The 24,969-nt window shown below is 52.2% G+C and overlaps 8 protein-coding genes across 8 annotated transcripts; 5 read left to right on the forward strand and 3 right to left on the reverse strand.

Moving 5' to 3' along the window:
• Positions 1-576: 576 nt before the first annotated feature.
• Positions 577-2,561, forward strand: POSPLADRAFT_1043859 (hypothetical protein; the record flags this gene model as incomplete). Its single annotated transcript, XM_024478398.1, has 4 exons — positions 577-638; positions 772-1,397; positions 1,449-1,745; positions 1,810-2,561. 4 exons carry the CDS (start codon positions 577-579, stop codon positions 2,559-2,561), a joined length of 1,737 nt encoding a protein of 578 aa, XP_024343218.1.
• A 1,716-nt stretch (positions 2,562-4,277) lies between these two features.
• On the forward strand, positions 4,278-5,738 carry POSPLADRAFT_1131085 (glycoside hydrolase family 18 protein; the record flags this gene model as incomplete). The annotated part of the gene is made up of 6 exons (XM_024484026.1): positions 4,278-4,309; positions 4,367-4,378; positions 4,430-4,483; positions 4,529-4,964; positions 5,015-5,111; positions 5,167-5,738. 6 exons carry the CDS (start codon positions 4,278-4,280, stop codon positions 5,736-5,738), a joined length of 1,203 nt encoding a protein of 400 aa, XP_024343219.1.
• Positions 5,739-7,475: 1,737 nt separating this feature from the next.
• Positions 7,476-11,240, reverse strand: POSPLADRAFT_1166440 (hypothetical protein). The gene is made up of 17 exons (XM_024487919.1): positions 10,903-11,240; positions 10,765-10,847; positions 10,053-10,712; positions 9,918-9,982; positions 9,681-9,836; positions 9,502-9,594; positions 9,336-9,398; positions 9,210-9,262; positions 9,104-9,135; positions 8,862-9,046; positions 8,790-8,803; positions 8,711-8,730; positions 8,562-8,649; positions 8,476-8,500; positions 8,121-8,366; positions 7,945-8,064; positions 7,476-7,892 (listed from the first exon to the last, which is right to left on the reverse strand). The coding sequence occupies exons 1-17, from the start codon at positions 10,977-10,979 to the stop codon at positions 7,623-7,625; spliced, it is 2,250 nt and encodes a 749-aa protein (XP_024343220.1). The 5' UTR covers positions 10,980-11,240; the 3' UTR covers positions 7,476-7,622.
• Positions 11,241-13,354: 2,114 nt separating this feature from the next.
• On the forward strand, positions 13,355-14,020 carry POSPLADRAFT_1043863 (hypothetical protein; the record flags this gene model as incomplete). Its single annotated transcript, XM_024478399.1, has 2 exons — positions 13,355-13,665; positions 13,726-14,020. 2 exons carry the CDS (start codon positions 13,355-13,357, stop codon positions 14,018-14,020), a joined length of 606 nt encoding a protein of 201 aa, XP_024343221.1.
• Positions 14,021-15,062: 1,042 nt separating this feature from the next.
• On the forward strand, positions 15,063-15,790 carry POSPLADRAFT_1031452 (hypothetical protein; the record flags this gene model as incomplete). The annotated part of the gene is made up of 2 exons (XM_024476793.1): positions 15,063-15,147; positions 15,207-15,790. The coding sequence occupies 2 exons, from the start codon at positions 15,063-15,065 to the stop codon at positions 15,788-15,790; spliced, it is 669 nt and encodes a 222-aa protein (XP_024343222.1).
• A 1,353-nt stretch (positions 15,791-17,143) lies between these two features.
• POSPLADRAFT_1130787 (hypothetical protein) lies at positions 17,144-21,452 on the forward strand (the record flags this gene model as incomplete). The annotated part of the gene is made up of 21 exons (XM_024483990.1): positions 17,144-17,228; positions 17,283-17,346; positions 17,399-17,816; positions 17,865-18,224; positions 18,278-18,661; positions 18,715-19,015; positions 19,075-19,247; positions 19,306-19,317; positions 19,368-19,453; positions 19,509-19,557; positions 19,609-19,841; positions 19,893-19,953; positions 20,001-20,088; positions 20,139-20,201; positions 20,251-20,351; positions 20,401-20,458; positions 20,515-20,727; positions 20,779-20,828; positions 20,886-20,975; positions 21,031-21,070; positions 21,121-21,452. The coding sequence occupies 21 exons, from the start codon at positions 17,144-17,146 to the stop codon at positions 21,450-21,452; spliced, it is 3,261 nt and encodes a 1,086-aa protein (XP_024343223.1).
• Positions 21,453-21,904: 452 nt separating this feature from the next.
• Positions 21,905-23,339, reverse strand: POSPLADRAFT_1166442 (hypothetical protein). Its single transcript, XM_024487920.1, has 5 exons — positions 23,280-23,339; positions 22,927-23,225; positions 22,375-22,868; positions 22,297-22,327; positions 21,905-22,240 (listed from the first exon to the last, which is right to left on the reverse strand). The coding sequence occupies exons 2-5, from the start codon at positions 23,006-23,008 to the stop codon at positions 22,050-22,052; spliced, it is 798 nt and encodes a 265-aa protein (XP_024343224.1). The 5' UTR covers positions 23,009-23,225; positions 23,280-23,339; the 3' UTR covers positions 21,905-22,049.
• Positions 23,340-24,075: 736 nt separating this feature from the next.
• POSPLADRAFT_1038620 (hypothetical protein) lies at positions 24,076-24,837 on the reverse strand. The gene is made up of 4 exons (XM_024477411.1): positions 24,656-24,837; positions 24,481-24,586; positions 24,353-24,393; positions 24,076-24,297 (listed from the first exon to the last, which is right to left on the reverse strand). Exons 1-4 carry the CDS (start codon positions 24,722-24,724, stop codon positions 24,163-24,165), a joined length of 351 nt encoding a protein of 116 aa, XP_024343225.1. The 5' UTR covers positions 24,725-24,837; the 3' UTR covers positions 24,076-24,162.
• Between the last annotated feature and the right edge of the window lie 132 nt (positions 24,838-24,969).

The following is a 24,969-nucleotide window of genomic DNA, read 5'->3' on the forward strand; positions in this document are numbered from 1 at the left end:
CTCATCCCTCAACAACGAGCTATATCGCCCGAAACGCGTCGTGATTGAGACGCCGCCCGATCGAGACAGCACCAGCTTTTGGCGGTTCGTGCCGCGTGCGCGGCGCGAATGGGGTGTGGAAGATGAGGGCACCTGGCCAAGAGTCATTGACATCTGCGGGTGAGTACTCCTCTATCAGTTCCTCAATTATGAAATAGTCTTGGAGGCTGGCTTCTATACTCCGAGGCAGCGTGGCGGTCGCCATCTTGAGCGAGGTGTGGCGGTTTCTTCCGCGAGTTTTCCGTTGACGAGAGCAGAAGCCGTAGCGCTACGCGTTTCAGGGTACCCTGACAGATGTATATACATCTATATACCACCCCGCGATGTGTTCTCGTTGGGTTTGTAGAGTCTGTGCAGAGTGTACATCTGGGGTTCAGCCAGTACATGTGGTATTTGAGGGGGCTAGCAGCGTCACGTCTATGACAAAATTCAACTTTTAAGACCCTTTATATCTCTTCGGAATGTACACTGTTGAAATGGCCACAGTACCGTCGTTGTCGCACTTTTGACTGTTTTGGCTGCCCAAAACGTGCTGTCATGCCACCATTCAATGTACAGATCATAAAGCGGCCTGACCGCGACACTATCCTCGAGCTTGTGTAGTACTATCGAGGAGGTCGTAACGAATCCTATAGCAATAGCTAGCAGGAGAGTCTGACAGCGCCGGCGCTCTCTACCGTGAATGCTAGCTCTTGAGTCTTAGGGAAGCTATTTGTACTGATTCACGTACAGACAGTTGATCTACTGTTCTCAAGACCAGTGGGACATATACAAGCTCGACCCAGAGTACGATTGTCTAGTCCGCGCTTTACCTAGCCTCACCGCTATAACAAGAAAGAAGGGGAAAGGACGAGTTAACTCTCCTAGTAATGTTGCGTCAGAGTCCCCTTCTCCACCACCGTACTCGAAACGGCGACCCCCAACACCGGATTCGAACGAGAGGCCATCGGCGGAACCGCGAAAGAGGTATAGGACCTACATTTCTGTTTCTGATTCCAGTAGCGGAGATGAGTCGGATGAACTGCTGTCCGCGGATATGGAGTCGTCGGATGACGAAGAAGACGAGGTAGAAGACCTTGTGGCGGAAAAGTACTGTTCGCCGAAGAAACCAAGTGCGGCCGACCGTGCTCGAAAATACCAAGAACTGGAACAGAATCGTCAACACAGGCGAGAAAGGCTTGCCAACAAGATGAAGATGAAGGCACCGGTCGCCGAGGAACAATATGAAATCCAAGATATCGAGATGAAGGATTATGTGAGCGACGCGGCAGACGCTTCCTTCGTTCCTGCCTTTACGTTTGCTTCTGCCTCTACCTCTGCCACTGGCTCTACTTCGGCCGACACTCCGAAACGGAAGGGTATGTTATGTCCTTGATGATTGAATGTCTGGCATGCTGACGTTAATGTAGTCTCACCACGGGACGAACCTCGCATACGGCGCCGCCGAAACGAGACTTCTGCGTCACCCACTTCTAATTTTTCCGACTCCGAATCGGAGCAGAGAGTTAAACGCGCACGCACGCGGTCGCCAGGCATCCCCAACCTCGAAGCCAAGCGGGCACAGCGCGCGAAGCGGAGATTAGACAGGTTCAGGAATCGCAAGAAGGCGTGGAACGATGCGATGCACGAGAAATTCATGGAGAGTGTCATGGCCGATGTGCCGCCGCGTCCGCCTCCTCCACCAGAAGAAACCGCTCAGCCATATGGTAAGCAGCACAGACTCCACACTACACCCACGATGAATGAAGCCGCTAATCTCCGCTGCAATAGAAGGTGGACCTCAATCACGGCCGCAGCGAATGGAAAGCCCACCGGCTACAGACAACGCTGCCATGGACGAAGACGCCGCGCGTCTCGCGGCCATTGAGGAGTCCCGACGGAAGCTTGCTGAGCTAGAGAAGGACCGCCCTATTTGGGAGGAAGCTGCACGGAAGCGTAGAGCCGCTGAGGAGGCGGAGGAAGCGGCACGGCGTGCACGAAAAGAGGCAGAAAGACAGGCTGCCGAAGCGGAGGCGCGAAGGCGTCGCGAAGAGGCACGGGCCGAGGCGGAACGCAAGGAGCGAGAGACGAAGGAGAGGGCTGGGCGGGACAGACACGAGCAACAGCGCAAGCTGGACAATGTGTGGCGATCACATAAACGCTGGACGGCAGAACGCGCATACGACCGGTACAGGCTTCTCTCCGATTGGTTCGACGACGCCAAGTTTACAGCCAATGCGCCGCTAACGTTCGACCTCGTTCCGTGGCCGGTATTGCAGCATCCTTCCAGCATTACCGTGGAAGACATCGATTGGAACACAGTGGAAGCCTTCTTCAAAGCGATGAGGGCATTCGTCCGGCCTCAAGAATATGTATCGTTCGTAGAAAAGAGCCACAAACGATTCCATCCAGACCGCTGGAGGGCGCGGGGTCTCCTTCGCAGCATCGATGAAGAAGAATTGCGGAACTGTTTGGAGGTTGCCGCTAATACAGTTGCACAGGCGGTGACCCCGCTGTGGAGGAGTCTGAAATCGAATGAATGAAAACTGACAGGTAGGTTTTCTATATGATAGGTATGTTCTCTATGTAGCATGATGCGATGTCAGTCGACGTTAGTGTATCCTAGAATCTCGGAAAACTATTTCCGTGTACATTCTTTTGACTTATGGAACCCATTATTTTCTCAGTTTGAGCGTGGTATTGCGCACTTTCATTGTGAGAGCATTGGATACCTCAAGGTTCATTAAGGGGGGTCTAATTTCGCTGTTTAGAAGTCCCGGTGCGTCCGTCGAGTAGTCTGCTGTCCTCGTCGCCGAGGCATCGTTCACCGTGAGTTTTATCATGCATAGACTGAACAGCATGTGTCCAGCATCGACCTTCCTGTCAGTTGGGGTGGGAATGTGCGCCTGTCGCAAAACGATGAACAACACGAGGGCCGGATATTGTTGCATTCTGTCTTCCGCACTGCCAGATCGTCAGCCTTCGAAACAAGGTCCCCATGCCTTGGAGCGCTCCCTGCGATCGTTGCCTGCTCGCACTGGTAACACTGCCCCAATGACGCTACCTCTGCGCGACTATCGTCGTGGTTCGTGTAAGGTTGGAACACGCAGCGAGGAGTGCAGCACTGATGCGTCAGGTAGTCTAGGCTTCATCCAATGAGGAAGGGAGAATTATGCCTTGCAGTAGGATGTACATAGCCCTCAGGCAGCTGCAAGGCATCTTGCATTCACCGACGAACATGCCTGGTGGCACTACACCGACTGTTGCAGTAATACGACTTTCCAAGTCTACGAATAACATAATGACTATGATAGCAGCGAGTCTATACTGCAGCACGCTGAGACACCATGATGGATAAGATGGCACGTCGCATGATACCGATGCTTCAACTTGACATCGGACGGAGCATGCCCTGGCGAATCAAGCACTCTTTTTGAGTTTGATGCACATGTTGCCAGCGACATCCGTCACTGAGAATGAGGTGTGAGCAAGACAGGTGTGTCAGTGAAACGAACCGCAGCAAGTCGGCCCTGCATATCAAATTGTAACAGGATGTCTGGGTCAGAAACTTTCGAAATTGTGACAAGTCAGCATCGCGACACAAACGGATCCAAATCAAGGTAGCACTATAGCAGGAAATGCAATAGCTTACTGCTTCGTACCTATTGCCTCGCTGGCCGTCGGGTTTCCGCCCGTTACTACTTGGTACGTTAATACGCGTTTTAACTTTTCGATCAGATTGATTCCAGTCGCGATCGCCGACGCGTATATCAATCACGTGCTGGGAAAGCACGGTGGCTCCGCAACCGCACGTATGTAGGCTGGAATGTAACCGTCGAGTAAGGGCAACTTGAATCCAACAGCCGACGCGAGGATTGGAAAGGTCCAGTCTGAACTCTGATTACTCAGAAATTTACTAGCATCACTGTTTAATTCCAATCTCTGAACCGGCGTTTGCATCGAAAACCGTACTTGGACTTACTGCATTTGGCATCGCGTCTGTTATGCCGGAGCCTTCGGCGTCATACGAACCCGTACCAAACGAACCCGACACTCAGACACCGAGCTTTAAAGGCAGATCGTGTTTTCGCCTTCGCACGTTGGGCAGATTCCTTCTCTTTGCAACTGCAACTGCTTTCGTCGTATTAGCTATCTACAAGGCCGAACTTTGGACTACGAAGCAGGCAATTAACTCAGCCCCAACCCATACTGCGGATCCTGAAGAAGTGGAGACTACTCCGTCCGATGTTGCCGTGAACATGTCTTCAAGCGGAAAGTATAGTGTTGGATAGTGCGTTGTCTACCATGGGTGAGAACTCCGAAGACTGAATTATTGTGTTTTGATCAGCTTCGTCAACTGGTGAAATTCAGATGTAACTCTCTCATTGTTACCGTCGCTAAATATATGCAGGGGAATATACGGCAGAAAATACCCTCCGTCTTTGATCCCGGTGCAGGATCTGACGTAAGTCACCATCGATCTTTTCTGATCCGTTCTCATTGTCATTAGCCACATCCTCTACGCGTTCGCAGATATCAGGGGAGATACTGGTGAAGTATTCCTCTCCGACACCTGGGCGGACCAACAAATCCACTATCCGGGCGACTCTTGGAATGACGTTGGCAACAATCTCTACGGCAATTTCAAAGCATTGTATAAACTCAAGAAAGATAATCGGCATCTGAAAGTCATCCTATCTATCGGTGGATGGACATATTCACCGAAGTTCCATCCTGTTGTCATCTCACCCGTCTTGAGATCGAAGTTTGTGGCGTCGGCGATCCGCCTGTTGGAAGACAATGGACTAGATGGACTGGACGTCGATTATGAATATCCCCAGAATGACGAACAAGCCAGGGGGTATGTCGCGCTGCTGAAAGAAATGAGGGAAGGCCTGGATGCACATGCAACACGCAAGCGTATCAACTATAAATATCTGCTCACGGTGAGCCACAAACCCCGCACGGGATGCAGCTTATTCATGGAAAGTCTCAGATTGCAGCGCCTTGCGGACCCGACAACTATCAGAAGCTACACGTTCAGGAGATGGACCGTTATCTTGACTTCTGGAACATGATGGCTTACGACTTCTGTGTGTGGCCACTACTCAGCAGCTGTACTGTCATTCTGAACTTCCTAATGCACAGCTGGTTCCTGGGACACAGTCGCAAACCATCAAGCCAACCTCTTCGGAGGCCCCATCAGCGCTTCTCAAGCAATTCAGTGGTACATATCGCAAGGCGTACCGAGGGGGAAGATTATCCTGGGAATACCCCTCTATGGTCGAAGCTTCATGAATACTCAAGGTGTAGGACAGCCTTTCCAGGGAATAGGACAGGGCAGCTGGGAGCAAGGCGTATACGACTATCGCGCATTACCATTGCCAGGGTCCTATCTGTTACGTGACGAACATGCTGCGGCCAGCTGGTCATACAACTACGAGACTAAAGAACTCGTCAGCTTCGACTCGGAGCAAGTGGGGAGATGGAAGGGGGAGTGGATTGCGAAAGAAGGGCTCGGAGGCAGTATGTTCTGGGAACTCAGTGGAGATAAGGGCACCGCACGAGACGGCATGGAAAGTGGTCCAGGTAAAGACCCACAAGCAGGGCAAAGCCTCGTTGCCACGGTCAAGGACGCTATGGGACAGCTGGACCGCACTCCCAATTGCCTGCGCTACGAAGGCAGTCAGTTTGATAACTTACGCAATGGAACTCTATAACCGGCACTATAATCGTACCTCATGCGGACAAATACGCATGCGATGATCTTTGTGTGGCTCGAGTGGTCACAGTGACCATGCGGGGTTATCAGAAATCTTTCCTGTCGTGTTGGGTGTTGACAGATCTGCGCTGCGGGATGCGCTCGTGATTTTATAACTTTAGGTTATGCAACGGCCGTATGCGTCAAGTCTACTCGCGCATGGAAACGAAAGGGGCAAAAACAATGAAATCGAGACGGCCAGACTTGCGATTCAGGTAAGTATGAGGAGCTTAATCTTGCTATTTCTTCTTGAATTCCTGTTGTTCTAGGATTGGGTGTGGCGGCAATGTCCGAACATTGGGATTTTCGCCTTCAGTCCTGAATGTTCTCCTTATAGCCTCTTCTGATACGACCGTAAGTAGCTAACAATCGTGCAACAAGGAAGCAACCCTGGCCGAGCGAACATCTCGCCATCCGCGAGCATAATACCATCCCGCTCTCGCAGACAAGCTCGCGGGAGCAAATAGAAACACGGGCCGTAGCAGTGAACGAATCTATCTAGGACACGTGCATCTCGTGCTGCTTGCCGGCCTTGCTCATCATTCCTTGGCCGGTCAGGTTCTCTCATACTTGAATTCGATACTCGACAACAATGGTGAGCGGCCTCTCTTGTTAATTCGCCGCCAGCGATGATGAGCCAAAGACCTGACACTTCGAGATAGCGGCGCCGCGAGGCTCAACAACACTGGTCCTGCTCACGCGCCAGCCTGAGTCTCAAATCTGAGACCTATGGATTTAGTAGCAAGCTGTAATGATCGGAGTAATACGATCGACGAATCGCATCTCATCATCCATGCACACAGTCCGCATGCGTAGTCAACTCACAGCCAAAGCCTCCTTATATAGTTATCGCGGACCATGAGATATACATCGATTACTCGATCCAGACCTCAATATTGTATGAAGAACAACGATTAAGCTTTAGACTCTGATATGAAATCGGTAAGTTCTCCGTAATACGAAGGCAACAAACAACTCAGGCGCTGCGCGCTGAGCGCGACGCACGGTCGTGGGGTGTATGACTTACATCCTGCAGCTCACCAAATTGAATTTCAGCTTGTCCATGCCATGACCAGCAGGCTCCAACAGCATCCTTACTTTGCATGTCCGCATACCTTCTTCCGTCGTACGTGAGAACGATAGGGAGGGTCACCTCTGGCTGTTCAGTGGCCACCAACGTTAACGACTCAGGGAGGCTTTGCAGGCCCTCTCATTCGGGCACAAATAGCCATTTTCGTAAAAGTGACGGCTTCAATGCTCTTTAAGGGATGGCTCACAGACTGCTGCCGATCACCGGGTCCATGCACACGCGTTGTACATGAGTTGTAAAAGCCTGTCGCGAAGCGCAACTCCGGAGGCTCTTCCTGAGAATCCGGTCTCATGATCTTCCCGTTCTGCTCATGCAATTAGCTACGCGGTAGAGACGGCAGAAGTCCGATCTTGAAATTGTAGATTCAGCGATTATAGACGTGTTGTGGGTCCTTCGCCACCCTCGCGTGCCAGTAGTCAAACTCGTCAATGATACAGGAGAAAACCGATGTTCACGAATGTACTATTATGATACTAGACCTTGACATATCTGCGTATCTCTTCTGGACTAGCGCACCTCAGGGGCGAGCTGCGTGCCCGCCGCGAGTTGATCTCCCGAGAACACAGGCAGCTTCTTCTCCCCATACACGTCCCGAACGACAGAATTGTATACTCGTTAAAACAAGAGCGGTATATTTGTAACAGATACGTACATACATCGCAGCAGATTGATGTCGACGACCTAAGACGGTCGAATACACAACGTTGAGCAGGTGAGGTATCATTCAAAGATGCAGCATAGGGGTGATCCGATTCACATTGAGATGGCTCTTCCTCTGCCAATCTCTTGCGACTGGCGAATAGTGGAGCGGCCTCTTTCTTCTTCACCTTTACCGTACGTATCCGGCTCGGGGTCAAAGGCCTTGTCGGCCCGGACGTAGCTGATGACCCGCGGGCTCTTGTGGGTGAAACCCGCGAACGCCAGCGCCTTGCGCACTTCAAGAATTTCTTGACCGTGTACCTTATCGCGCAGGAGCGGATCGCGAGTGGCGTCCGCAGCGGCGCCATTGGCAGGCGCGAGAGGCTGTGAGGTGTGATAAATTAGCGGCACATCACTGCCACAGCAAAATGCCGACCTCGGGCGGTATGTCGTCGTCGAAATGACGTGTATCTGCGGGGTTGCGCAGCTCAGGTCGGTAGGGAGCCGGGTACCTGTGAATATTATCCCAATCAATGCCACGGAACCACGGATGAGCCTGGTCAGACGTAATAGTGAGTCATCTATCACAATATCCTGCGACGACAATCAGACCTTTATCAGGTGGGCGCCGTCGACGCTGCCCGATACACCAGTCGTGGTGATGAAACCGCTTCGCCTGGCTTGCACGATCATCGAGTTCGGCCTGCTGACAGATGACGATGCTTGGGAACCAAGGCGGTCCTCGGGTTCGCAAAGCAACAACTCCATGAGATTTACTCCTTCGTGCGAAACACGAGGGCGAGACGGGAATCGTAACGACTGTCGCCAGTTGAGAATTTTCTGGCGGGTAACATGTCTCTATTGGTTAAATAATGATGAATTAATTAATCGGAGAATGAATCGATATGCCATGAAGAAATGGTGGTCAACAAATAATACTGGTGCAAAGGCGCCGTCAATCACGCACCGAGTTACTGACGAAGGGAGGGAACCTGTTTGCCATGCGCGCATGAAAACGCGTGCTAGATAGATATCGGAGAAACCCCAACGTACCCATACAGGCATTCAAACATGATGACGCCAAGGCTCCACCAGTCGCAAGAATACGTGTAGCCATGTCCTCGTATTACTTCGGGGGACACTGTTTTCCGCAACGAACGTACATCAACAAGTGATGCAGGATGTGTTCAACACCGACTCACTGTACGAGTTAGTCCCACAGCTTCACGGATCGAGTTCTCAGCGTGGGTTGACGAAATACGGCGTATAACGTGCACTTACACCGAGTATGCAAGCTTGTGGACAGATATGGGATCATCGTTTGGAACAAACTGCGGCGACAATGTAGCTTACCTTCCTGCGGTTCCGCTCGCGCCAAGTGAAAATACCGCCTTGACCGTCGCCGCCTCCCATCAGCCTTTCTACCTCCTTGCGATCCAGGCGCTTGGTCCGCACGCCGTCCTGCAGGCCGGCGCCGTGGTTGTCCTCAAGGTCGATGCCATGCTTGTGCAAAAGGTGCAGGCGCTGCTGTTCGTAGTCTGTGGGAGTCCTTCAGAAAGAGGGCTTGGGGCGTGAAAAGAGACCGCTGCACTAACAGGACGTGTCATGCGCCCAGTGGAGATCCGTGCTATGAGACAATGCGTGTGCAAATTCGCAACACGTGGGTCGTCAACTCGGCAGCCCTAAATTAAGGGTACGCACGCGAGACCAAAGTCACTCAGTTTGATGTGACCTTCAGGGTCGAACAGGAAGTTCTGTCGAGCCGCGAGGTGCAAACGATAAAAAATAAGCCCTAAAGTGAGTGGAAATGGCCGCCGGCGGACGTACATCTGGCTTGATGTCCCGGTGAATAAAACCATGTTTGTGGCATGACTCAATCGCCAATACCATCTTTGCAACGTGTTCATTGGACAGAGGTAGATATGCGCCACCAGATGAAGAGAGTAGTCAAAATGATAATCTGAGTACAAAGGTACGACGAATGAAGACGAACCTCAGCGACATAGAACCTTGTGAAGTCTTCTTCGAAAACGTCCCGTTCTATCAGGAGGTTGAGAAGGTCGCCCCCTCCCATGTACTCGAGGACCTATCAGATATGAAATCGAAATTAAATCAGTCACACCCGTGAGTGGCAGGAAGTTTTATCATTGATCATGGACATGTGTCACTCACCAGATAGAGGTGATCACGATCTTGAAAGCTATAGTATAATCGCACGATCCACTCGGCCGACGTCGGTGTGCTGACGAGAGAAGCCGACTTCAAGATGTCCCGTTCAGCGCGGACGTGCCCCTCTTGGCCTTTGCGCAGCATGTCTGTCTTCCTGAGCTATGGAGGAAGCGAAGTACCAAGGTAAGCACTACAGTGTGGACTTGAAGATGATCAGAAGCGAGAAACGATTTCAATTACCTGCTTCATGGCAAAAAGCTGGTCCGTTGACCGCTCGCGAACGAGCGAAACTACCCCGAAAGCACCTAGAACAGCGAATTTCACACCGCCACATGAGCATATTTAGTATGCAGCGTGGTATAAGCGGCGACCTACCGTGTCCAATTGTCTTTAATTTGACAAATGCGCTAACGTCTACCTTTCGCCTGCGGTCCCGGAGATAGTCTGTCTCGTTCTGACGCCATCGGCCCCGGAGGTATTCCTTCTGGGCCTCACTCAATTGTAGGTTCATCATATCCTTCTCCATCGCAAGCCTTCTCTGTTCACGGGACGGTGGATGCCGCAGCAAGGGAAAATAAAGGTTCTCGAAATAGATCTTCGCCGATACCGCTTTCTCCAACGTCGCCAGGGACGGGGTAATCGGCTTCCTGGGACGGGGCGGAGGCAAAGCTAGTAGTTCCTTGTCCGGGTCGAGACCCTCCATATCTTCGTGTTCATGTTCCGGATGCGCAGCCAGGCCAGTAGTCCATCGCAGCGTGTTCCCAGTTTGTCCGTTGACGAAGTTAGGTGTACTGGATGCAGGCAGACCGGTCGGCGTCACCGGAGATAAGGAGACATTCTCGCGTGCAGCGGTGGTAATTGTAGATGATGTTGTAGCGCTCATCCCGTTGACAACGTGAAGAGGACCCAATTGACCTGCGTCGATCCGGTATGACTGGCTGATAGAAGGTTTCAGTGCGTTCACCACCTCGTTGATAGCTTTAGCCTGATTCATCTGTCGAATGCGATCCTTTATGGGGTCAGCCCAACGGGGATCTGAAGGAGCCGCTTGAGCCAATCCGTTGAGAAATTGTAAGTTGGTCCTGACCTCCTAATTTGCCTTGACCCTCGGGACCCCACCTCGTAAGTAGGGCCTCAGCCTGGTCGGCATCAGAAGCGTGAACCAAGTGACTGATTTGAACAACAAATCAATTCACAATCTATGTGGTACTTTACACGGACATACACGAAGCCGGTAGGCTTGGAAACCATGTCCTTGCTGATTCTGCGGCCCCGTAGATTCCTGTTCGGTGACACTGGCATAAGAGAAGCAGCTGTCTGAGTAGATGTAGCAATTGGAGCGTCGAGCGTCGACGTCAGCTCCTCGTATCTTGGCCCAGCAATTGGCTCGGAATCGTCGCGCCAAAATAATCTCGACGGAGACGGGGTTGAAGGAATGAGGGACAGGAGGTCATAGAAGCCCTTATGAAGTAGTGTTCCACCGCGTAAAGCCGATGGTTGCTCTTCATAGATGGGTGTGTGAGGGACGAATGGAGGGTAGGGATAAGGTGAATTGTAAGGGTTACCGTAAGCATAGGTTTCTGGGAATGCCCCAGGAGTTCCCTCGCGGTCCATGTAGTCATTCAGATATCCCCTCGGAGGGGGACCCGGGGGGGTTGGCAAGGCGCGACGAGGCGGATTAGCCATCGAGGCTGGCTGCCGATCCGGTGGAAGATACACCGCGTACTTAGAGTACAAGTACCGCGGCGCTGCTATCCATATTAAGCTACCGACCATTCGCGATCACGTGTATTGCCCGTCGGTCACATTATGTTTGTGGACCAACGCCCGCCCGTCGTGGCCATGGCACTCTCGCAACCCCAGACTCATTGATGTTGAGTTGGTCCCCGCGTCTGTGTAGCTCCGCGATAATTGCCTAGACGTTTTGGCCGACGTCAGCACAGGAGAGCATGTGTTTACTATCATATCTCCTCGATCTGGGCAATTCATGACTTGCAACGTGTTTTATATTGCAGAACCTCGAATGCGTCAAAAAGCCAATCGAATGTATCACGGACAGTTGCCAGGCGTATGCCGCATCGCGCTTGTTTATCTCCTGCACGGCGACTTGTATTCAAAGCTAAAATATCACTACGGACGCTCCTGGATCAGATGTTACTTCGGCTTCTGGTCAGCATGCCAATCTTGGGACTACCTTGTCATGTCTCCGGACGTGGTGCCATACGTTCCACCCGGATTCTCAATTGTTTTCCAGTGCCAATGCGATCAGCGCCAGATTAGGTTTGCAGGTCTTCTCTTAATTTCGGTTATACCTGGTGCCGTAATCTGAACCAATCCATCGTCCCTTGTTCATCTGTGGTTGTAGGAGGTCGACATCGGAGAAGAACCCAAGGAGGCTCTCCGTGCCGCGCTGAGAAATCACAGGAAAGGAACATGACCCAACGGCATGGAGCCACGAGGCGGCGGTGTGGGCTCTCGGGGAGTCCCTCGCATGCATGTAAAGCACCATAAGAACATGCTCAACGTTACACGGCGTTTCCTGCCTAACTGTGATGTCCCGATTCTCTGTCATCATCAAGCCGAGCAAAGCGTGGCCAACCCTGCTTGTCTATTTGTCTCCCATACGTGATCGATCCAACACAGCCCCAGTCAGGTCGTGTTGTCCAGTTGAACTTCCCATCGAGGCTCGTGTCCTACACCCCTCGCCTTATGCCCATTGCCCAAGGACCCATTGCGCTAAGCCTCGTGTTTCAACTCGCTGCAGAACTCAATCCCACCTAGCCGTGTCATCGTTGGTTGAGACCGCTGTTGGACATCGCACAGGCGTTGCGCATCCCTCGGGGTCAATCAAGGGTGTCTGCTTCGCACCGTTCCGCGCTCGCGGTATGACACGAGGGCCTCGAAGGAGTACTTAATCGCGGAGAATTGTACGCGAAAATTTGGCTCTAATTACCCATTTCTTCCTTAGTGTCGATGGCGAACCAGCCAGACGATCACTTCTCTTACGGCTGCTTTTCTCGAACCCCGCGCCGAAGTCCTGCTGGCGGGAACCAGAACAATAATAACGCGCGTCGCGGACTATTTCATATGGGACACGGTGGGCGAACTGTGCTCCCTCCTCTTCATCTACCGTTTCGAGCCTCACGTTCTCCAGGTCCGTCTCTCTTCAACATACCTTTGCTGTATGAATGAACGCTCAACTGTTGGTCTCCAATCTAGCTCCTGATCCTTCCTTAACTTCCGCTCAATATCCTCAGCAAGATCCTCAGGCAAGAGGCGACTATAATATCCAAGGCTACAACCAATCGGGCTGGCCCGTTAATCCGAGTGCGCCCCTATTGTCATCCGCCCTTAATGATTGGCTCACTAGCGCTACGACGCTTGAAGCACACCAACAGCAGAATACGTTCCAAGATCCTAGGTTCGCGGGTATGCAAGCACAATACGGGATGAATCCCACCCGAGCCCAGTCTGCAATGATCCCAGATCCGCACGACTCCCGCATACTGCCACCACCTAATGCGCATGGACAACCTAATCAGGCCATGATGGGCGGGGCCCAGATCCGCTCTCCTACTGCCGGATATCCCGCTGCATTCGTCCCGTATCCGGAACATCCGCAGCAACCCTTCTTCTCACCTCCCGACCCGAGAAACCTTCCCCCACCCGTCCCTTCGATGGGTCACGATCCGTCATCCGGCATGATGCACAGACGCTCATCTATGTCTGTCGACCGTACTATCCCATCTCGCATGACCGCGCATGGTCCATCACCCTACCCACGCAACCCCTCCATAGCATCGACGTCTACATACGCACCGGAGCAGCCTGTGTCAGAGCCCTCCATCAAGAAGAAACGCAAGCGGGCAGATGCGGAGCAACTCAAGGTTCTGAATGAAACGTACAACCGGACCGCTTTCCCCACCACCGAGGAGCGGGCCGAGTTGGCGAAGCGGCTCAGTATGTCTGCTCGCAGCGTCCAGATCTGGTATGAGCCATGTTTAGCCTCGTATACATACACACCGAGCTCATGATCGATGTCTTTCAGGTTCCAAAATAAGCGACAGGCGATGCGCCAGAGCTCTCGCCAGGCATCGACGTCCATCCCCCCCACAACCAATGAACCGTATGGCGCCACGCCTCATCAGGGAGCTGGCATTCCCGCTACAAATCCTTATGGGGTACATCCTTCCGCTTCCGCTAGCGCAGGTCCGGCCTATGGCGGTCCCATGCCGCATCGCACGGCGAGCCGATTGATCCCGTCGCCTGCGCCAGCTGGTCGACCCCGGAGCCGCGAAGAGGAGGAAAGGGACCCTCGGCGATTCACCGGACGCCAGTATTGATTTACGCTCCCAGCTATACCCATCGGGTTCCAAAACGACAAATATGTCCGCCCACTCTTTAGGTATCACTCGTTTGCATGGCGCCACTCATTTATTATGTTATCACGTATTCAGACATTGACACTGCGGTGCTGGCCTTGTTTATCGGTCCTTTATTTTATTTATACATAACATCGCTGCATACCACATTACTAATACCACATCAAAAGCTCTCATCGGACCCTCCGCAGTATCGCATTCACGGACTTGTCATTATTACTCATTTACTCGCTTTGCTTGCTTGCACGTCATACTACCGCATAGTCACTTACTTAGCATGCCACGGTTACCTGATACCCGCATTTTCTTATGCTTATGTAGCCTTTACCTCATGTGCATGCCCATGTTATTGATCCTTAGCTGACTCATAATTATCATGTCTCTCGAGTTTGGTGCCGAAGTGGAACCTTGAAGACATCCGGCTTGAGGCTCACGCTTCATTTGTTGACAGTCATCATACAGAGCGCAAAAGAGAGCCCTGCTCGAAATCATGAGACATAAATGAATAGAAGACGATCGATGGGTAGAGATACTGTCAGAGATGAGTGTATCTCACTCGCCTGCAGTAGGCAATTGACAGTCTCCATATCAGGGGCTCATGCTGTTGTCCTCATTGCCTCAATGGATGATATCGGTGCGTTCGAGCTTGAGCAAGGTTCACGAGATACCCGGGCCGGGGACAGCTATACAGATCCGACGTTACACAATATGCTCACAGCTGTAACCTTCATTGACGAAGAGGCACAGTTCTCAATGCCAAGCATCAGGAAAGCTCAAACAGACCTGACAATTCGTTGTTGTCGAAAGAGTGCCACCTGACAGCCAAGCTGTAGATCGGGCAAGTGTGTATATAGACGATAGCGATGGGCTAGAAGGACGCTGATCATGCGGTGAAGCTCGGAGACCGCGATTGCAATTGCAGAGGCCCTCCGCCGCACTAATGAAGCAGGTGTTCGGGCTTCACGTTGCCTAGGACACAGAACACAAACAGATACAGACAACAATGTCACAACATAATCTTACACAACATGTGACGCCAGACTGGACACAACAGCTAACATTTGACCCACACATGCGTATCCAAATCGGTGCGCGTCAACGCGCGGGCCTGGATCGCAGGGCGATCACACCTGCCACATTCGTCAAGAGGTCTTCCATACCACAGTGGATGGTCGCGAGGTGCGATCGAATCGAAGTCCGGAAGCCTCGCTCGGGGACTGCGGCGGCGGAGGGCGTGCAGCGATCCGATCAGACGCGATCATTGGTATAATAGCTTGTTTGTTTCGCGGACGGGTGTCGAGGGGCGCTGTGGAAGCGAAGCCCGGCTGCCCACAGGATAGAGCAGACTGGTTTGCCATGGCACCTAACGGGGGTGAAGACGGCAGTGGTCGCGGAGCCGCCGCAATAGCTGCTGTGATACGGACATGGGCCTCTGGCGGAACCTGCAGGGGGACGCGAGTCGATGAAGCACGATCGACGGACCGAGGGTCGGCTATCCGTGGCCTGAGGCAGGACCGGGCTCTGTCGTCGGCACCTGGCAGCGGTGCAGCGGTCACCGATGCAACAGTGCTGGCCAGCTTTGTATCGGCGGTGATCCCCATGTGTGGAAGGCATGAGGGCTGTGGACTGCTACATCGTGTTGAGCGCGCGGATGCCCGTTCGTTCAGTACGAAGGGTTGTGTACGAAACAGGCGGTCGTGGAGCTCGAGAGGTGCAGAAGCTGAGGTGTAGATGCTGGCAGTCTCGGCATCTATAGAACGATGGCGTGGTAGTTTTAGGAGAGCTGCCGCGTCAACTTCGCAAGACACTCCCACTTTGGACGATTGCGTCTCGATCGGCTGTAGATGAGAATGCGGGAGAACAGGTCGGCTCGGGGAAAGTCTCGGACGCTGAGACCTCGGCGTAGTGAACGGAACACCCGTTGATTGAATGAGCTGGTAATAGGACTGCTTCTCTTTAGAGGATGGGGTGTCTTGGATAATCGTTGTAACCACTGGATCCTTCTCATGCCGTGTAACCTCTGGCTTATCATACTTCCGAGAAGAATGGACTCGTCGGGATTTCCTTCGTGAGCACCATACCACAAGAAGCACCGCGTTGAGGCAGAAAACACAGACGACAATCGCTATGATGGCGGAAAACACCCCTGAGGTAATCCTGCATTATCGTGAACATCCACGAATACATGTTCATCGTACGAATACTCACATTGACCAGAATGTGACTCTGCCTCAATCAAGAGGAGATCCTGCACAGGCTGATAGGAATCGCGGCGTCTTCTGTTCTCTGCGATAGCTCTTTATATTATATGTGTGTCAACTACGAGACGGTATGAGCTATTTCAGGCTGGAGTTGCGCACGGCATTGCAAGGCAGTGCGCATGACGAACAGACACTGCTGGGAAAGAAGAGGAACGGCAATCGAGGTGGTCGGATTGTTGCCTCCATTGAGCAACATAGCCGAATACCGAATCACGCGGCTACGCGATGATTGGGGAGAATGCAACCACCGCATGCACTATCTGCGCTGCCTGTCAGTAAAGGAAATTATGTCTATATATAAGACGCACCGGTCGGACATTCATGGGGAGATCGTGTCTCGTTCTCGATTCTGACATATGATCTCCAGTGGCATCAGCCTCTATACAATAGTGTCAGCTGCCTTACTTTCAAGAAGGCCTGCTGCATGCCCGAGAGTTGCACCCGCTTGTTGTCATGAGCCGTGCATACTCTATGTGAGGCGAAGTAAGTAATGTCTGTATGCTGCTGTAATGTCAACCATTTAGGGCAAAGGCTTTGATCAACCGGTAATGTAATTCGATCGAAATTATCAGCTACAACCCTAATAAGGTGTTACATATCCTGTATAAGGATTATATTTTTATCGATCGGAACACAGCCCAAAAATTTGGGTCATTTGCTCAGATTTGCTCCTGCTGCCTACCACAACCATCTCGGCCGCGGGCATTCTTCTTACTCTCATTCTGTGCGGCGACTTTTCCCAAAAAGGGATTCTCTAGACGTCTAGCGGTTACCTCGCTCTGTATCAGTATACCCCATTTTATAGATTGCTCTGTATCGCTCGATGTCTCCTGTCGCAATGCCTGTAGCCTCGGATTCTCAGTTTGCACCTCTTATAGATGGCCTTCGCACAGCACCCACAGCCCCTGGTATGCTCTAAATCAATTCCGACCGCCTGCATGTTGACCAATGTGCTCGTTCAGATGCGAAGGCTGCCGCAGACCGCCTTGCTCGAGAGATTTCCAAGACCGGTCTTCAATCACTCAGGTACTACATTTTCTTTGACTTTGTGCTGACGGTTGCTAATCCTTTTCTTCAGTGATGCGGACATTATCGCAACTCTGCATGGTTTCGCAACCAACAAAAAGTCGGGCTATGAGCGCGAGTCCGCCGCTGTTGCCTTCCAATCAATGTGTACCATCCTTGGACAACCCGTAGCCCCACTTCTTCTCCCTACCTTACCTGTGCTCTTCGAGCTGTATATGGACAAGGGCGATGTTGTCCGCTCTGCGGCTGCTACAGCCGTCAAATCTGTCTTGAAGCTGTTCCCTCCGGAATCAACCCGCGTCGTGTTCCGGGCGCTGGAGGACATCCTTGATGGTGGCAAATGGCGAACGAAAGTGGGCGTTTTGGACGCCATTCGGAGTTTCGCCAGTTCTGCCCGAGATGCAGTTGCAAACGAGCTTGGGACGACAATCCCGAAAGTAGAAGCTGCTATGCATGATACGAAATCAGAGGTCGGTAAACCTGCACATACCCTGTGATTGCTCCTCAACTTGTCACAGGTTTCCTCAGCCGCTATGAAGTGCGCAACGGCACTCTGCAATACCCTGGCGAATCCTGATCTCAGTCCACACATCCCGACTTTGGTCAAGTGTATGGCCAACCCAGACTCCGTGCCTGCATGTATCAAGGCACTGTCATCCACTACGTTTGTTGCCGAAGTCACCGCACCCGCATTGGCGGTCCTCGTCCCACTTTTGAATCGTGCGCTGAATGATCGATCCATGGAAGTCCAACGCAGGACTGTAGTTGTGGTTGAAAACCTGGTTAAACTCGTTCGCGACCCGAATGTTGCGGCGCAATACTTGAGCCCTCTTGTTGACGGCGTAGAGAAGATCGCTAAAGGCGCTGCGTTTCCGGAGGTATGTGCGCCGGCTTGCATAGTGGTCGCTGCTGATGGGATCGTCCATGATAGGTGCGCGCATTCGCTGAGACCGCGCTCAATACGCTGCTCAAGTCAGGCGCGTCCAAGGACGGCCCGCCCACCGTCCACCGTGACCTCGAGGGTGAAATGGCTGTGGCGCTCTCGGCGCTGCTGACTCTTTTGCCCGTGGAACTCACGGACACCTCAGCTAAGAGGCCGAATGGCCCTCACGTCCCACGTCATCCAGCGCTCGCCCAGGTACTACAATTCGAAGCATCGCTTGTGGCTGATCTAGCGCACGGCCGTCAATTTTCGAATGCGGAGCCGTGGAACCGCTGTGTCGGCGGTTTCCTCAGTCTGTGGTTCGGCGGCGACAAGGGTGCTGCAGCAAAGTTCTCTGAGACCGTTCGCACACACTTCCAAGCCATTGACAGGGTGCGCGCCTCAGGTCGGAGCATCGCACATTTAAAGCTGAATGTTACAATTAGGCAAAGCACGCACCTGCGGATGACGGGGCAAGCGAAGAAGGCGAACTGCTTTGCGATACGCAGTTCTCACTTGCATATGGGGCGCTCCTTCTCTTGTCGCACACGCGTTTGCGGCTCTTCCGCGGTCGTCGGTATGGTATTCTCGGCACCAATGGTTCGGGTAAATCTACCCTTATGCGCCAACTGCATGACGGAAAGGTCGAGAACTTCCCACCTCAGGACCAGCTGCGATGTGTCATGGTCGAACACTCGCTTCAGGGCGAGGACACGTCGCTTTCAGTGATTGACTTCGTGGCATCAGGTGCGTCTACCCCTCGGTTCATCCTTCATCTCTGCCTAATACGAAATTTGCTCTCGTAGACAAGACCCTGGCTCACATTCCCCGGGCCAAAATCAGAGATCAATTGTTGGAGGTGGGCTTCGATGACAGCAGACAAGCTGAGGTTGTCGGGGGTCTTTCGGGCGGATGGAAGATGAAACTTGAATTGGCAAGAGCTATGCTGTCTAACGCAGATCTGCTTCTACTTGACGAGGTAAGCCCTCAAACGAGGCCACAGATCTAGAATGTCGCTGAGCCTGCCCGCTTTACAGCCTACCAATCATGTAAGTCCTCCTGCGATATCTCCGATGCGACCCCTGAATGCCGTGTACAGTTGGACCGGGCTTCTGTTAAATGGCTTGAACAATACCTCATGTCCCAAACGAACATTACATGTCTCATTATCAGTCACGATTCTGGGTGTGTTTGCCTATTTCACGTCACCCGAAAGGTGCACCAACTGATTTCGGGGTAGATTCCTCGATACCGTAACGACCGATATAATTCATTACGAGACCAAGAAGGTAGGTCCAGCCAGTGGTGCCTTTTACCTCGGCCCTCATCGATATTTCTAGCTTGTGTATTACCGTGGAAACCTGTCGACATTTGTAGAGAAGCACCCAGAAGCCAAGTCCTACTACACGCTTGCCGCAACCTCGGTCAAGTTCGCTTTCCCTCCACCCGGGTCTCTTATGGGCGTCCGGAGCAACACTCGCGCGATACTGAAGATGAATAATTGCACATTCACCTATCCAGGTCGCTCGACACCAAGTCTGCACAATGTTAGCTGCGCAATGTCGCTGTCAAGGTGAAACTGATAATTTTGTACTGAAAGGTATATTGATGCAGTATTAATCAGCCGTGTCGGCATTATTGGTCCCAATGGCGCGGGAAAATCCACCCTTGTCAAGCTTTTGACGGTAGGTCGCCTATCAATGCCCATCTGTTCCGTGCTGACGTATCGCAGGGTGAGACGGAGCCACAGGAAGGCACTGTCTACAAGCACCCAGCGCTCCGTATTGGTTACGTCTCACAGCATGCTACCCATCATATTGGTATGGTGTCGCACTGCGTTTCGGTGGCCCCTCATTAATCATATGTCCAGAACGCCATCTCGAGAAAACGCCGGTTCAGTACATCCAGTGGCGCTTCCAGGACGGCCATGATCGTGCGTGTTGATGTACTTTCAGTATGCCATATTCACATGCGACTAACAGGCGAAATCCTGGAAAAGGCGACACGCGTTCTCACGGACGAGGAGAAGGCACTGTTAGAAACGGAATTTGTCGGAAAGAACGGACAAAGACGGAAACTTGAGGTCTGTTACATATGCGCGCATCCTGATGGTTACTGACCCTTCGACATAGTTGATTATGGGTCGTCAAAAGTTGAAGAAGTCTCTTCAATATGAGATAAAGTGGCGTGGTGAGTCTCAATTTATTTGCTTAACAAGCAAACGTAGTTAATTGATTATTGCCCAGGCCTCGACCATAGATTCAACACATGGATTCCAAGAGAAGAGCTGCTCGAAAAGGGCTTTGGCAAGCTTGTCCACCAATTTGATGATCTCGAGTCGTCGAGAGAAGGTGCGGGACAGCGGGACACGTCTGCGCACATTGTGCGGAAGCATCTGGAAGACATTGGATTGGATGGAGACATAGCACAATACAACGAGATCTCGGGCCTGTCTGGAGGTGATTCAGTCCCCAGATGAGACGTCGTGGTGATACTGACTAGCAAAACAGGACAGAAAATCAAGCTAGTCATTGCAGCTTGCCTATGGAATAATCCTCAGGTGTGCTATCTGCGCTTATGTCCTTGTTACAACTTGTTCACGTGTACTACGACCTAGATATGTGTTCTCGACGAACCAAGCAACTTCTTGGATCGTGAGGCATTGGGCGGCTTGGCTGTTGCCATTCGTGACTGGGCAGGAGCTGTGGTATGCTGAACTTCTATTTTAAAACTGACTGCATGCTCAGCGATCTGATTTGTAGGTCATCATCTCCCACAACGAGGAGTTTGTTACTGCACTATGTAAGTTCCCCGCTGTCTTCAGCAGTACTTCAGCTCACATTTGCCTCCAGGCCCTGAAATCTGGCATGTGGATGCTGGTCGGATGACACACAAGGGCAAGGCCGCAATTGTCGAAGACGCTTTCGCCGTGAAGTCTCCTAAGGGTAGCGGTGCGAACACACCTGCACGATCACGGTTGCAGTCACCGGCTGCCTCGGCTCAGGCGACGCCTGCTGGGAGCGGTACAGAAGACAAGGCTGGCACTACAACACCCCCCGTCAAAAAGAAGAAGAAATTGACGCGTAACCAGCAGAAGGCGCAGGAGGAGCGCAGGAGACTTAGAAAGCTGGCTTGGTTGACTCATGGTGGGGCCAAGCCTGAGGACACTGATAGTGATGCCTAAGCTGAAGTGTGTTCGATGTTCCTATCCCTTTCCAATCGCTTGCCTCGTTGCTGTCATAGAGTCATATTATTTTCTCATAATGCTCAAAGGATGGCCAAGGCTATTATTATGGCGACCTCGGACCTGCTTCAGGTCGTGCTACAACCTTGATGCTGTGTACAAGTTCTCGTGTTATCCGGCAACATCGGTGGTATGAAGCGGCTTTATGCATGCTGTATATGAGAACCAGCAATCTCACGTCAAAGTACGTAGCGACCTCGTGGACGTGTCTTCAGGGGTCGACACCGTCAGTCCGAATGTCGATTTGAGCATCAAGATCAGTCGGCAAGAATATCCTCGTCTATCGGCACTGGTACAAGGGTAAGTATCATATAACTTACAGCTGCGATGAGTGCATGTTTGTATAGCATTTCTATAGAGACGTCCAATAAATATACGATGCGAGTGTAAAGTCCGTGCAATAAATAGGGCGATGCGGTGTAGTGTTGCAGACTAGATACATATATAGTGATATAGTAGTGGACCAGTGGGGATGCGAGTGTACACTTGATGTTTGTCGTCATGTTGCGTTCGGGTCCGTGAAAGATCACAATGGATTTATCGAGGTTGATTGGCATTGCCCGCGGCTTTGTCGGTGTTGGAGGTGGGCTGTTCGTCGCCCTCCTCGGGGCTGTCGTCATCTGCCTCGGGCTGAGAGCCACTGCTTCGTTCGTGTACCCGTGCGTGCCGACGCATATTGCTCTGGACGCTGAAACTTCGGCCACAACCTTCGTAGGGGCATGTGAAGGCTGCACAGAACTTGTTTGATTAACTCATCACCGTACTAGGCGCGTCGCAAACTCACGTTTCTCTCCGGTGTGTGTGTTAGTGTGTATCTACGACTCTCAGCAGCGGACATCATGGCGTTGACAGGCCCACGCACCTTGAGGCTGCTGGGTCGGGTGAACCCCTTTCCGCAGTAGTTGCATTCATATCTGGAGGAAGACGACCGCCCGGCGGCGGCGTCACCCGCTGAGCTTGTGCTCGCTATAGGCATGGATGGGTAGGCCTGCTGAGACGCAGCGTAGGGATATGTCCCGCTCGCGGGAATGATCCGATCGGTACCCTGTGGTACGCGAGGCTGGAACCCGGGATGACCGGCATTGGCATACTGAGACGGGTGCGGGTGTGCACCGTAGATGGCGCGCTGCGCAGGATCGGAAGCATTTCTCAAATGGCCTGGAGTGGATGGTCTCGGACCACCTTGGTACGACGGATAGGTCTGCGAGGACGAAGCATTTCCCCTAAGACCAGCTGCGGGAGATTGCGGTCGGCTCCGCCGGTCCTCGTCTGCAATTGCGAGACGATGAAACGGGATCTGGGGTGAAGTAGAATGTTGTCGCGATTGCTGGGGCGGAACCGCTTGCGAAAGCTCCGCTATAGGAAAATAGCATCAGTTTAGCACTTTATATTCATGCTTGTACAAGGCACTTACAACCAAACAACTGGCGGATAGGAGGAAGAGTAGGCCGCTGCTCGTCCCGCCTGGGGTCGGGCGGAGGCTGACGGTTGGGCATCGTATAAACTAGCGAAGTGGAAGAGGGGAGAACGGAGACACCGAGTCAATGAGACCTGACGGTGCGTCATATTTATCTACACCGCGAGCGCAGGTAGATGCCACACTGTTTACGCTGCTCGCCTAGCACAAAGTGACATATCACATAATGGCGATCCATTGACGCGCAGATGTCGTTCCCGCCCAAGCAGACGCACCGCTTACAGCGCGGACGCGGTCTCCAAGACGCGTGAGGCCGTCGACAACTAAGGTGATGATAGTCGTGAACGCACGGATTTGTCAAGGCCGTCAGGTAGAAACTCCGGTGATCACACAGGAACATGAGAACATGGCCGTGGCCGGGTAAGACCATGGCGCAGTCGACCTGCTGCTCTCGGGGACGTGTCAATCAACGGACAGCAGAGTGATTGTGACAAGGAAAGAACAAATACACCTGTGCAGCGCAATTGCCATCCAGACATGTCTGGTATCGAGATCGATATACCTCGAGCAGGCGTTGCGTGTATGTGCTATGTGCGTTCGGCTGTGCAAGCTGCAATGGTCTCGACGTACACAGATCAGATCAGATCAACAGTTTAACTCCCATCAGGGACATCATACTAGCAGCAATCACTATTTCCCCTTTTCATTAAACAATGCGGCTTGTCTCTGGGAACCTACGATCAGACTCACATCTGAGAATCCCGAGCGGCTTCAAACGATAAGCTGGCGCGGACTGGGTTACCGCTCTTTACCAATTTGTTGCCTATGAGAAATTGCTCAGACGGCTCTTGGGAAATGGTTGACAGCGTGATCGCAGCATTACCTCCCAAGTGAGGATAAATGGCAATCGAGATGTCGGGTCAACGAATGGGGACACGTACCCCTGTAGATCAGCTTCAGAACAGAGAGCCGCGGACCGCATACGGTTCCGGGACACCCTGTGAACGGACCAGTGTATGTATCGTCACTGGGCTCAAAATAGTTTGCAAGCTTTCGCGGATCAGTGTACATACAGCTTTCAGTCGGAGGCATCTGCCAGTGTCATACATCACCAGTGATATGAACGGCCTCACCACGACAGAGACATGCACACCCACATTTCACAAGTTGACGTATGTTTTACACACAAGAACACAACGCGTTAAAATGCGAGAGACAGTCAGCGGGTCGTCGTCATGACTGAGTCCTGCCTTCCTCTGCCTTTCGCAATTCCTCTGACGTCTTTGTTTTCAATGATAGTGCATGTAAACCAGCTGACATTTCGTCGGAGAGAGCGGAGTATATCATGCGATGCCGTTGCATTGTTGTCTATGTCATTGACTGATTTGCAATTGAACGTGAGCGGAAGCATGCGAAGACCGACCTTGCCTTTGAACTCTTCGGAGACGACTTGAACAGTGAAATCTACAGTCATAGCCAATCAGTATCTCGCAGCATTCAAAGAGGCTGCGATTCCTCCGCGCTGTCAAATCTGAAACGAGGAATACGTACGCGTCTCCCCATTCCCACCTCCTTGAGCCCTCATGGCGGCGTGATGCCTGTGCTGCCATGAATCATTCGTAACAGTCAGCTCCGACGGGCGCAGGAGCGATGTCAACTGTAAAAATAGAGATGAGCTCCGGCGGTCAACCGTGCAGATTCGAGACGCAATTGACTAGATGTTTACCTTCTCCTTAATTGATTTCGCAACTGGTCCTTCAGAACTGCTAGATGTTGGTGGACTTTGTGCGGACATGGTGGCCATGTGTACCCGAGGGAAATGATAGCGAGCGAGTGAGGCAGACCAGCTCCTGAAAGCCAACATCAACTTGGAGTCAACTGAGGCGGGCAGCTGGGAGAAGTCAAGCGCAGAGGCACGCAGTTGTTCCCATCGGCAGTGCCCGAGTACCCCAAGTAAACACAACTGTAACTCTCGCTTCGGCTGGGTGCTACCCAAGACATATACTCTACTTTGTCGATATTTAGCGGGAAAAAATGCGA

This window comes from Postia placenta (genome assembly GCF_002117355.1).
Source record: "Postia placenta MAD-698-R-SB12 unplaced genomic scaffold POSPLAscaffold_2, whole genome shotgun sequence".
Lineage (NCBI taxonomy): Eukaryota > Fungi > Basidiomycota > Agaricomycetes > Polyporales > Adustoporiaceae > Rhodonia > Rhodonia placenta.

Coding starts and splice junctions, on each gene's coding strand:
- POSPLADRAFT_1166440 (XM_024487919.1), bottom strand. CDS start 10,979: ATGCCAGTGTCACCGAACAGGAATCTACGGGGCCGCAGAATCAGCAAG. Junction 10,848..10,902: donor TCCAAGCCTACCGGCTTCGT/GTATGTCCGTGT, acceptor TGTTCAAATCAG/TCACTTGGTTCACGCTTCTG. Junction 8,065..8,120: donor ACGGCGCCCACCTGATAAAG/GTCTGATTGTCG, acceptor ACGTCTGACCAG/GCTCATCCGTGGTTCCGTGG.
- POSPLADRAFT_1166442 (XM_024487920.1), bottom strand. CDS start 23,008: ATGCCCAACCGTCAGCCTCCGCCCGACCCCAGGCGGGACGAGCAGCGG. Junction 22,869..22,926: donor TATCCGCCAGTTGTTTGGTT/GTAAGTGCCTTG, acceptor ATTTTCCTATAG/CGGAGCTTTCGCAAGCGGTT. Junction 22,241..22,296: donor CACACACACCGGAGAGAAAC/GTGAGTTTGCGA, acceptor AGTTCTGTGCAG/CCTTCACATGCCCCTACGAA.
- POSPLADRAFT_1038620 (XM_024477411.1), bottom strand. CDS start 24,724: ATGTCCGCACAAAGTCCACCAACATCTAGCAGTTCTGAAGGACCAGTT. Junction 24,394..24,480: donor AGGTGGGAATGGGGAGACGC/GTACGTATTCCT, acceptor CTATGACTGTAG/ATTTCACTGTTCAAGTCGTC. Junction 24,298..24,352: donor CCGAAGAGTTCAAAGGCAAG/GTCGGTCTTCGC, acceptor TCAATGACATAG/ACAACAATGCAACGGCATCG.